Below are 12,844 nucleotides of genomic sequence, written 5' to 3' on the forward strand. Positions count from 1 at the left end.
CCCTCCACCACCGCCAGCGGCTTTGCTACGGAAACTCCCGTGAGGCGCTCGGGACAAGTGACACCCTCCCGTTACTTCCCGTGGGCGTGTGACAGCTCCGAGGGGCCGCCTGCGCTCCCCCGGCAGCGGGCAGGACCAGACGGCTGCCCCTCGCCGCCGCCCCGCGCTCCCGGCCCCCGCCGCCGCCGGCCTCCCTGGCCCCTGCCCAGGGTGGCCGCCCGCCGCCTGGTTGGCTGCGGTTGGCGTGGCTGCCCTCCGGTTGGCTGGTCGGTGGGAGGTGTGCGGGGCGTGGGGGCTGCCTCTTCCCGGAGTAAGATGGCGGCCGTGACGGCTGCGAGGAGCAGCTGCCGAGCCGCGGGGCGCCTGGTAAGGGGAGCAGGGGACCCTGCGGGTGGTGGCGCTCCCAGTTAGCCGGTGAGGGGGTGGGCAACGCGCGGCGTCTCCGCTTCGGCGGCGGTGCTATCCTGAAGCCCTGTTGATTCCTTCCAGCTGGGAGCGAGGGAGGACCGCGCGGCAGACCCTCGGAGCAGACACGACACGCTCGCGGACTTGCCGCCTCCCCTCAGCCCTCCCGGCCGCCGCCTCCTCCGCGCCTGCGGGCGGGCGGTGCCCGAGCTACCCTCCCCGCCTCCCCTCAAGCCTGCCCGGCCTCCTCAGCCGCGCCTCCGCGCAGGCAGCGCCCCAGCCCGACCCGCCGCTGACCCAACGGTGCGGCGTCACAGGTGACCGTGTGCCCCGTAGCCAGCCAGCCGGCAGTGCCCGGCCCCGCACGCCCCGTGCTGCCGCGGTGCCGGCGAAGCCCGCCCGCTGCTCCCTGGGAGTCAGGGTGTCCTCGCTCCCCAGGGACCTCCAAAACAGCCTTCCTCCGCCCCACGCTGCTGCCCCCTGAATGTTTTCCCGTTGCCCACGTTGCCTGTGAAAGAACGTGTGCCTCCTGTAATAGGCCACTGACAACCTTCTCTTCCGTTACTTCTTAGTCAGCTGATTCATTGCATTGCCTATACGTTACACTGCCGTCACCGCTACTCTGCGTCAGTCCCCTTGCATACCGTATCTGCACAGACGCGGTGTAGTTACACACACGGAAAGGGGAAGTGTATTTCTTTGAATCCCAGGAGCCTTGATATTTGTAAATTAAGTAGTTGAGATACCTTACCGTACTTCAAAAAGTGAATCTACTTGGTTGTGTTTTAGGACACTTACAATCTTATAAACATATACCATCGTGAAGGCTTACTTCATGCTTTCTTCTGCCTTTTTGTATTATAGTCTTACTGCTGTAGTGAAGAGTGTTGGTTTCCAATTATGTCACTGCTGTGTTGTGGAATGTCAGGAAAAGAAACATCTTTTTGTAAGATAATCCAAGTGAAAACAAAGTTAAGGATTGGTTCTAGTTTCTGTTATTATTTTTGCTCTTAATAATAATCCATATTGTATTTTGAAAGCATAGTAGTGAAGATTTTTTTCAGTGATACTTTTGTAATTATCTAGTTTTAAGCTACATATAAGTAATTTTACTGCTTAAGAATATTGAAAATAGCAGCTTCTTTTTAGTTTTCTTTCTAATTAAACCATCTACTCATAAATGCAGAGGGAGATCTGATAAGATGAAAATGCTCATTTTATCTATGTGCATGCTGAACTGTAGAATTGGCTATTTATAGTGTGTGTTTCCTGCAAGCACATTTTGAATTTTGCACTGTGAAACAGTGATAAGATCCAAGAAATAATATGGTTATTATAATATTAAAGGGCTTTATTTTAATATTCTCAATGCTTTTGCAAACACTTTCACCAGTGAGAGGAAGAAGGACAAAGTAATGGTGGTTGTCCATGGGGGCTGTAAGTTGTGAAGAAGAAATGAGCCTAGGGGTCTTTGTGTTAAGTAGTAGGGAGATAACCGTTACCTAGACACGAGGACATGGTGCCAGTTATTTAGGCGAGAAATAATGTCTGACTGAAATATGCTACCAAGGACATTGGTTTAGTATATAGGCAGCTATATACTTGGAGATATAGAATATGTATGCAAAACAAATCCAATGTAAGTAAGCGTTCATTAAAATCACTCAATGTGACAGCAAGTCAAAAGAGTTCTATAGAGGAGTATCCTTTAATGAGAAGTCATTGCCTTTGAGCACAAGCTATTCAATTTGACTTTGAAATTCAGTGTTACTTCATCAGGTAAACAGTTGCCTGCAGGCTGCATAAAAACATCTTGTTCTGAGGCCAGCAGTAGATTTTTAGGATCAGTGGTGATTTAGGAAACCCCAGTTGGCTTCTTTTTAAGGAAACAACCAAAACTAAACTAAACAGGGGCAAGGCAGTTCTCCCCCAGATAGCATACAGCTCCCATGTTGTCTTGGTTCAAACAACTCTTAGTCAACCAGGTTATCAGTGGCTGATGCATCCTCAGTGAGAGACTGGAGCGGGCCCTCAGTTTTTTCTCACAACAGTAACTTCACACTTTGAAGACTCGAACAGGACAGATGTTATCTTACTGTGGTATTATTGCCTTTAAATTGTCATATAGCATAATGGGGTGACATAAACATAACTGCTAGTACTGTGCTTGTTGGTTTTTTATTTTTTTTACAGACATCAAGATACGTAGATGGGTATGCTATGGATATTAGAACTAATTTTGTCTTTTATATGCTTTTGTTACTTCCTTATTTGGCATTACACAGAAAATGGTATTACAGTGATTAAATACTGAAATTAGTAAGCACAGCGTCTTTATTTCATGGATTTTAATTTTTCCTCTTGTTAGAAAGAAACACTGCTCTATGAAGAGATTGGGTACTGTATTACTGCTTTAACGTACTAGCACATCAACTTTTTAGTAGAGAATGTGTAAAACTGCAAGCCAAAAAGACTCAATTTTTAAAAAATGCAGTAGTTCTGAATTATTCCTACAAATATAATTTGAAGCGGCATTGAAACTCTTCTGTAACAAAACCAGTCTGTTTTTTTGGCAGTGATATTACTAATTCACTACCTGCATTGGTTACCAAATGTTAAAAACACATGGAAAGCGTTATGAAACTTCACATTTAGAAATAGTTCAGAGATTTGATGTGCTCCTTGTGATCATCTTCAAAGGTAAATATTGAATGTTTTCCATGTAGGGTCATATAAAGAGAAAAGAGTTTTATTCTAAGTTTGGGACAAAAAGATCTTGTTGGACAAAAAAATGTAACCATGGATTCAAGTGGGAAGAAAAACAGAATTAAAAATAGGAGAAAATAGGCTTGTGAAGATGTACATTATATACCAGTCTTGTCATTGAATGAGAATTTTAAATGTGTTCATAAAATAAGATTTGTCATAGCTTAAAATTACCGTTTTACCTGATTTTTTTAATAGGGAAAATTGTTTGGAGGACTAATGAAAAGGTTTTTCTGTTTACTAATTATAGGAATTAGAAAAATACTTACTCTAGATCAGTAGATAAAACCGTAGTAGCAGGCAGCTGCAAAGTAATTCAATACAACTTTGCTGTGTCCTTTATGGTAGACTGTATTGAATAAATATTTGTTCCTAAAAGAAAGGGGATATTAAATATAACTTGCAGTGCTAGATTAAATAATATAGAAAATGTGTACATCATCAGTTCAGAATTGTACAGTTTTCTGAACAATCTACTTTTTAAAAGTGTAATATAAAATCAACTAGTTGAACACCTTGGGGGGTGGGAAGGGCAATCTGGAAGTTTCATATGGTCTGTAATTACTGAAAGGATTTAAAAAAAAAAAAAAAAAGTTAAAATGAACTTTCCCATGCAGGTATGCTGTTTTCTGGCTCCTCTAAGAAGATAATTTCTAAATTTTACAGTTTTGAGCTACTTGAGGTACATTGTAGCACCTGAATTTTTTTCATATCTCTAAGTTAATTAGAGATAGTATCTACAGATAAGTTGTTATTTTTATTAATTTTACAGCACTCTAAGACAACATAACACCAGAATTACATTAGATTTAAGAAATCTTACTAAATAAGGAAGGGTCTGAACTAACTTCTGTTGAGATTAATGATAAAATGCCCGTTTATGGCAATGCAAGTGCTACTGGCTTTGCTTTTGACCAAAATCATGACTGATTACATGATGCTTTAAAGTATAAGGTTTTGTCTGAAGAACCTTTCAGAAAATTCCGTTGACCTTTTAAGTTGATTTCTGGATAAATATAATTGTAACCATGAAAGAAAGCCATCTCATGCCCAGTTCTTAAAAAATGTCATTAAAGTTCATGTGAAATGATATTTACTTGAAGATGATTACCTCCTATATATTAGCAGAAATAAAAGGGCAACTGTCTGTGCCCTGTGGTGTGAATTTCCTTTCCAATTAGTACTTCTGATCAACCTTTGATTGGAATAAGAATCGACAAAGAAAAATATGCTGATTTTTCCTGCAGTCTAGGGGACCCTTCCAGCACCCATTCTGGATAAGAATTATTTCAGATGGCTAATGTAGTTGATATTATGTATGCTTTTTGTGTGTGTGTCCTGATTAAACTAATTGCTTAGAGAAACAATAGCAAGTATGAATCTCTTACCAGATCTTGTCATGATTTTTGTTAATTGATTATGTTGTTGTGGCTTCAATGTCCCCACGTGTTGTGTTAGTGAAAGAAGTTAAAGACTTGGCAAAGCTTATGCTAATTTATGGTTATTGTACATTCAGTATGTATTCAGTATAATTGTGTTTCCATAAGAACTTCTCTTATATAAACTAGAATTAAACTATTTAGTATTACTGTTGCATCAGGAATATTAAATGAGCTCAACATTCCTCAGTCCATTATATTAACACTTGAGACTTTTCTCCCCCAGGTTTGCATTCACCGTGTTAGATCGTGCAGCAGCATTCGCTTTATAAAATCAAAATATGTGTGCGTGTTTGACAAATCTGCCCTCAAGTTTAGTCATCAACAGCGATTATTCAGAACATCTGCTGGTAATCTTTTTCATAATAAAATAATTTATTTTATTTTGCTATTTTATGATTGTTATGTTAGCGGTTTGTATATGACTGGTATGTAGGCTATTTTTGATGCATTCAGATTTTTCTGTCTGATATCTTGTATTTACTATTAAACATGCTGTATTTCTTTATTGTCTGTTTTAAGTTTCATGTGGCCAAATTGTCCAGTTTAAGCTTTCTGACATTGGAGAAGGGATTACAGAGGTGACTGTAAAAGAATGGTAAGCTCTACTTTCTTAGAACTATACTAAGAAATCAGCAAGTAGTTTAACAGCTGTATTACCAGTTATTTATCTGAGAATATGTTTTCTGGGTTACTAGTGAAGTTTTTCAAGTTTCATTTTCCACATTTTAAAACCTTAGTATATACTGAGCTTTACATTTTGTTTATTTGCAGTCTGGTTTATCTGGGAGTGGAAAAGATGGAAGGAATGGGATGCCCTAACTGCACCTGTATATAGACTTTCCTTCAGTGATTAATGTTTTCAGAGTGCAGGAGGTCTGTCTTTCATTATACTTAGTTAGGCTGAACTTTAGAAACAAATTACTAGTCTGGAGAATCCACAAAATTTTATCCTATAGCCCTTCTCTATTGACTTTAGTAAAAGATTTGAATGTTTAAATTGTTTGTAAAAAGCCAGTGATGAACGGATTAAGCAAAATCAAAGTGTACAGTGAAGGAAGGCAGTGTTGAAATGCCTTGTTCTTTGTACAAATAGATGAAAATGCTTCTCTTTGCATAGAAGACAGTGTTTCCCACTTTCAGTTTCTTTTCTGAAACTGATCATATATACTGATCCTGGCAATTTAAAACTAAGAACTTGCTCAGGTTCAGACTAAGCTGGGCTTATTCTTGTTTTTAGATGGCTTATAATCTGTCAAGAAAACTCTGCTTTACTAAAGTAATAGTAAAAATAAACGTGTGATGATATTCTAAATCGTGTCATTTCACACAACAAAGGCTTCTGGAGTAGTCAGGCAAAAGGTATATTCATTTTTATGTTATGAGGATGTACATAACTGAACTTATCAAAAGAATACACAGCATAGATTTTTACACTTAATATGTCTTATACTAGCCTGTGTCTTTTCTCTTAGGTATATAAAAGAAGGTGATAGCGTGTCTCAATTTGATAGCATCTGTGAAGTACAAAGCGATAAAGCTTCCGTTACTATTACTAGTCGTTATGATGGCATCATTAGAAAACTCCATTACAATTTAGATGAAATTGCTTATGTTGGAAAACCATTAGTGGACATTGAAATTGATGCCTCAAAAGGTATTGTAAGCCATTTTTTTCTATTGCATATTTTATGTTTGTTGTCTTAAAACCATCAGTGACAGAGGAGTTTAGTTTCTCCTCCTGACAAACTTAAAACTGAATTATTTTTTTCCCTTTATAAAGTCAAGAAGATTTAAGTAGAAAAAGCCATGATATTTTATTAGTACTTAAAATCTCAAAAGCCAGACGTTTCCTGTTGAAAATTTAGCTTAAGCAGAAGTCTTTAGCATGCTATGTTCCCATTCACAGTACCTCAAAGTAAATGTTAAAAACTTCAGCTGTCACAGAATCACAGAATGGTTGAGGTTGGAATTTAACAAATGCGTATAATGTAGTAAAGTTAAAATTTTTCTTTTCATTTGCAGGTGTTGCCCCAGAAGAAGATGTTGTTGAAACACCTCCTATGTCTCATGAAGAGCACACTCACCAAGAGATAAAAGGTCACAAAACATTAGCAACCCCTGCAGTTCGTCGTCTGGCCATGGAGAACAATGTAAGTTTGCTGAATCAGATCCTGCTGCATTTTATCCATCTTTTATATAGCAGTTTGACTGACTAGGAGAACATTGATCTAGAGGAAAGTGCAGTGAGAAATGACTCGTTTCCAGATACATTTCAAATACGTAAAAACTGTTGCAAAGATGAAGAGGATTGTGGTTTCTGATGATTATGGAGGATAGGAAAAGAACTACTGGGCTTAAGAAGCAGCTAGGATGCTTTAGGCTGGAGATTAAGAAAACGTTTTTAGAATAAAAATAATAAAGTATCAGAATAGATTCCTGGGACAGAGGAAGGAGGAGGGAAAAATGGAATCTCAGTTTTAGCTATCTTGTTTTGTTTTTCAGATTTGTATTAGAGCAGAGGATGTACTAGGTGATATTTTAAGCACTTTTCTAAATCTTTTTTCCTGTGGATCTATGAATATTCCACTGTTTTTGAAAGCTTGTGGTGCATTTTCAGGAGAAAAATGAAGCAGTGAGTAGAGAAAATTAAGTGACAAATAACTTTCCTCAAATTAATATTTCGCTATTGATCCTGTGAGGTAATTAAGAGGTAAGTAGTATTCATAGTTCCTCCTTAAAGTATGCAGTTAGATACCTAATGGGCCTTCTGGATGATTTGAACAATGTTGAGTACCAAATAAATCATAGAAAGGGAAGGAAAACTGTAGGTGTGTTAGATCAGTAACTGGAATGATTTTTAACCGTAGCTCACAACATAGGATATTTTTATATTGTTGTAAAACGAAAGTGTCATAGCTTGTTACATACATTTCAGATTAAATTGAGTGAAGTTGTTGGAACAGGGAAAGATAACAGAATCCTTAAAGAAGACATACTCAATTACTTAGCCAAACAAACAGGAGCTATTTTACCTCCATCACCGAAGGCTGAAATTATCCCACCTTTACCAAAATCAGAGACTCTGCCAGCTGCTCCAAAGGACAAAGCACGCAAAATTCCTGTACCTGTTTCCAGACCCATTGTGTTTTCAGGAAAAGATAAAACTGAACCTGTAACAGGTAAATCATGAAATATAAAATCTTGAGACCATGTTCACAGTAGACTACCAGTAAATGTTACTCAGTGAACAGTTGATTCCTTTTGATGGGAGTGTGTTTCATGTTATTGTCATGCAAGTGAGGAATAGGAAAACATGCTCTGTAAGAAGGTGTTGCATGAAATTATTATTCTATGAAATAATTGTTCATGTTTTGTTTGGATGGAGGTGGCTTGCAAGTTGCACGAGCTCATTTTTAGTCTGTGTTTCTTCAAATGAATGCTGAAACAGGTAGGAATTCTGAAACGTGAATTTGTCACAGTATGAATCATTATGCAGTTAGTGGCAAAGTGCAGTGAATTTAAGGGTTTATCAGTGCTTAATAATAGTGTACTTCAGCATTCACACTTGTTCTGGAGAAGAGTGCAACAAAAGACACTAAGGCAAGAAAAATCACATTAAAAGAGGAAGATAAAAGGTTTTTGCTTGCCTTTCAGGCAATGTTTATTTGGAGAGGCTGGAAAGAGTAGTGCAGGTTACTGTATTATGAGTTCAAATACATACATACATAGGAGAGATACGCAGTAATATAATCTGAAATATTACAATCATAAAAATTGAGTTGTATGTGCTGAATAACTGTTGATCCTAAAGTGAGCTCTACCCTGTCCTTCTTTTGTTGTGGTTGGGTTTTGGTTTGATTTGGTTTTTTTAAGTTGTATAATTTGTTTAATCAAAACAAATAATTGAAATTTCACCATAGCTTCCAGGAGCAAATTTTGTTCGTTTAAGAAGTCAGTGAATATTTTCCAGGTTTTCACAAGGCAATGGTGAAGACTATGAGTGCAGCCTTGAAGATACCCCACTTCGGTTATTGTGATGAGATTGATTTGACTCAGCTGGTTCAGTTGCGAGAAGAGCTGAAACCTCTAGCACAAATTCGTGGAGTTAAGCTTTCCTTTATGCCTTTCTTTATAAAGGTGAGATGTGCAGCAGAGCACTACATGGAGTACTTATGCCAGATTTTGCCAAAATCTGATAAATGATTGTTGTAAGTTTGGAGCACCTCTCTATCATCTGAATAATTACAGCTCACAAGAAATGTCTCAACTTTTCTTGTTTATTGAACCACTTACCAATTTACTGTTGGAATTGTAGTTAGGGTTATATAATATCATGGAAAATTTGTTAAATATGAATGGAGAAGGATAGAGCAGATAAAGCATTATTCATTATGGGGGTAAGCATCACTAGGTGTTTGGATTATACAAAACAAATTTTGGAAACTGTCAGTATTTTTTATGAGCTCCATTAAAATGAGCCTCACGTGAAATGCATCATTATTATTGTTGTTGTTATATTTTTGTTGGTAATGAATCCCTTAGGTGAATCAGTCTCTCTTCTGTTGTTCAGAAGACCAGACACTTGCACTCATTTAGTTGCCATGGTTCCATTTCCAACTGTGGGCATCAGTGAAGGCTGATGCACTGCCTAAGCTATGCATTGAATGCATAGCTTAGTCTGAAACTTCTGGTAATGCTATTTCAATTAGAGTGCTAAGTAAGCACTTGTTCTGCTCACTCTCTTTAGGGTGAATGAATATTACTTCCTTGAAATAATTGTCATCTAAGTGGAGAGCTGAGAATGACATTGCTGCTGAATGTCATAACTTTGGTCTTTGGATATTTGATCTGAATTGTGGAACAGAAACAACAAATGCAGATTCAACTTCAATGATACTTGGGAAAGGGTTTATCACTTATGTCTGATAAATATTTGGGTTTTGTAAGTCGTCTTTTTCTTCTGCTATCTTATTAATGACAGAGTATCAACAGACAAGTTTAGGAGAGTTTAAGCCAAATTTGATTGCATTGAGGAAATCCATATTGTTATTAATCTAAATTGTCTCCCACCGTTCCTTCCTTTCCTTGCTGCTCTCTAGTTATAAAAATCTATCTTCTTTTTTCTTCTTTTATACTTAACAGGCAGCCTCTCTGGGATTATTGCAGTATCCCATTCTTAATGCTTCTTTGGATGAAAGCTGTCAAAATGTCACATATAAGGTTTGTAAACTACTGATAAAAGTTGTAAGCAGAAAACCTAAACTAATAGCTAACAAGGGCTTTTCAGAATGTCTAAGCTAATTGTAAGAACCAAAATTATGGAGTCATGCTGGAAAATGATTTATATGTCCAGATTCTAAGATTGGATTTGATTTATTAATGATCTTATTTCAGTAGTTTGTTTAATAAGAGTCACTTTGTTATTCAGGCTTGCCTCAAAAATGCATATTAGTATAGTGACTCCCTATCTTTCACCTGAAGATGGGCCAAGCATTTAAAAATCTAATACAGTAATTTTTTAGTAATGGCACAGTGGTTCCACTGTTCCAACGCTCAACCCTTATGTATTAAAGTAATATTTTAAACGCAGTTTTGATAAAAACTATTTGATTTTCATACAAGGTGCTGGATTGATACTTCTGGGCAGCAAGTGTCTATTTTCTTAAGTGATGTGTACATGCTCCTTGCAGTACAAACTCTTTTTGTGCTGTTTTATCAGTATCTCTCAGATGAATCCTTATATATTCATTCTAGCAAATGAAAGGCAACTCAATTTCCTTTTTTTTTTTTTTTAATTTTAGTATTCTCTTTAAAATCTGCTAGTCATGCTTTGTTACCCATATAATCATCCTAAAGTGAAATATTTATAGTGTGAAATTGAGTCCAGGATTTTGTATTTCCTGGATGTGAAATTGCTGAAATCAGTTTGCACTTTGCAGATGTGGAAAGGTAATATTTAAAAATCTACATCCCCTTTTCCCCTCAAAGTTGTATAGAGGAATTGCTTACTACAGACAGCACTTTCTAGGTTAAAAAGATATATAAAGAAGACATTATTCAAGTGCAATTTTATGTAAAATACATTTTATGTTAACTGCTTATGTTAATGTCGGGTTAATGAAACTTGTTGCAGGCTTCGCACAACATTGGTGTTGCTATGGACACAGAGCAAGGTTTAATTGTTCCAAATGTGAAAAATGTTCAGGTCTTGAGTGTGTTTGAGATTGCTTCTGAATTAAATCGCCTACAGTCCTTGGGCTCTGCAGGCCAGCTGGGAACAAATGACCTCACTGGGGGAACATTCACCCTTTCAAATATTGGCACAGTAAGTACAGGAAAAATCAGAACTTAGAACTGAAAACTGCTTCTGAAATGAATAACTTAGTAAAGTTTAATGTGCAATGAACAAAACCTGTAGCAATTAATGCAAGAGACAATTTGCTTTAAAAAAAAAGTTGTTAACTAATATCCCCAGCTTTTTCTTTTCTAGATTGGTGGCACTTACACCAAACCAGTGATACTACCTCCTGAAGTAGCTATTGGAGCACTTGGAAAGATACAGGTATATTAACTTTATCTCAGTGATGCGAGTGTTTAGCTAACTGAGGTCATCTGTAATGAAAATGAAACGCGGAGTGTCCCTTTGTTTTGGTTTTCTTGTATAAACATTTCCTTTTTGTTACAGAAACTGCATAGCTTCTGATTGAAAATTTTTGTGATGTTTTTAGATGACTGTGCAGAGACACCAAATGTTTAAATAGAAGTCTGTTACGCCAAAGGTTCAGATTTGTTTTCTAGAATCCTGTTATATTTCACTCACATATATGTTTAGCCTTCTAGTTATTAAGAAACAAATATATTTTTACAAGTTTTGCAACACGGTGATAGAATTTTTGCTACTATCAGGGAGAAAACTTGAGATTAAGAAAGTATTCTGGTAACGAAGTTTAATTTCATGAGCCAGATAGCTGAATCTGTGCAGAACTCTGTATGGTGAAGGCAGTTTCATATTTTCTGAATTTCAGGCTTTAATTCTGTAATGTAGACATTTGAGATCAATGCTGGAAATGAAATTAGTATTAATTTAAAATACTTTCTCTATGTTCTCCCTATGGGCCTGTTGTTTAGGGGATGCTTTAAGAAAACCGTTACTTTGAGCACTAACAGTGCAATAAACTGTTTAGAAAGAAACTTTTGAGTCAAGAAAGGTTTTCACTACTTCAGTATTTCCGTGATGGTGGAAACAGGATATGACTGTTCATTATGTAGGTTTACAATATATTCTAATCCACAGCACAAACAGTAATGGGAAGGTCTTTGTTTTTGGAATGGCACTACTGCTGTCTAATTTAGCAAAATGTTTAAATTTAGATTAACAAATTAACAATAAAAATAGACAGATTTGTTAATGAAAGTATTTAACATTTCTTTTTTTTTTCCTTCCTCTGATTTTTAGGTTCTTCCTCGGTTTAATGGAAAAGGTGAAGTATTTAAAGCACAGATAATGAATGTGAGTTGGTCAGCTGATCACCGCATCATTGATGGAGCTACAATGGCCCGGTTTTCTAACTTATGGAAATCTTACTTGGAGAACCCTGCTTCGATGCTGCTAGACCTTAAATAAAGGAAACCATGGCTAGAATATGCCTTTAAACTTTGTGGACTGGACTAAATAATTATAAAAGCTGGCCTTCCTAGCACATGCCCTTTGCTACTCACATAATATAATTTTATGTGGTTAAAAGATCTCAGCAGCTGATATCAGTCTATCAATTAGTTGTTACTTCTTTTAATTAGTAGTGCTGTAATTTCTTCTACAGCTGACTGTCAAACTTAATAGGTCATGGTGCAACTTCTGAATATGGTGATGGAATGTCTTTATTTTGCCTTTTATAATGCATACGATTGTGAGGCTGGTGTGACTGAATGACACTGATCTACATCTGCAGTATTTATAACCTGATTAACCTGTTTTGAAGGGAAATACTCATAGTTCATTCTTGTTCGACACGTAAATTTATTTTAACAAATAATATCCAAATTCCCAAAAGAAGTTATGCAAAAATCATATACAAATAAAATGCCTTTTATGCTTCTGCTGTAAGATGTCCAGAGACCTTTTTGTTATTTAACTGAGTGAACCTCTCAAGTCTTTTGCTAGTCCACTTTTTCCTGGCAATTACTTGCACAGGTACTCTTTATAAAATTATAAATGAAGAGGCCATATTTAT

The 12,844-nt window shown here is 37.2% G+C and overlaps 1 protein-coding gene across 1 annotated transcript; it reads left to right on the forward strand.

Annotated features, from left to right (window-relative positions):
• The first annotated feature begins 315 nt into the window (after positions 1 to 315).
• Positions 316 to 12,717, forward strand: DBT (dihydrolipoamide branched chain transacylase E2). Its single transcript, XM_052801560.1, is given in 14 exon segments — positions 316 to 366; positions 490 to 597; positions 599 to 722; positions 3,789 to 3,853; positions 4,837 to 4,960; positions 5,133 to 5,208; positions 6,086 to 6,267; positions 6,636 to 6,763; positions 7,549 to 7,792; positions 8,584 to 8,750; positions 9,756 to 9,833; positions 10,747 to 10,938; positions 11,104 to 11,175; positions 12,070 to 12,717. Coding segments are annotated over 14 exon segments (1,779 nt in total). The 3' UTR covers positions 12,238 to 12,717.
• Positions 12,718 to 12,844: the final 127 nt, after the last annotated feature.

The sequence above is a fragment of the Harpia harpyja genome, chromosome 11, assembly GCF_026419915.1.
Source record: "Harpia harpyja isolate bHarHar1 chromosome 11, bHarHar1 primary haplotype, whole genome shotgun sequence".
NCBI lineage: Eukaryota > Metazoa > Chordata > Aves > Accipitriformes > Accipitridae > Harpia > Harpia harpyja.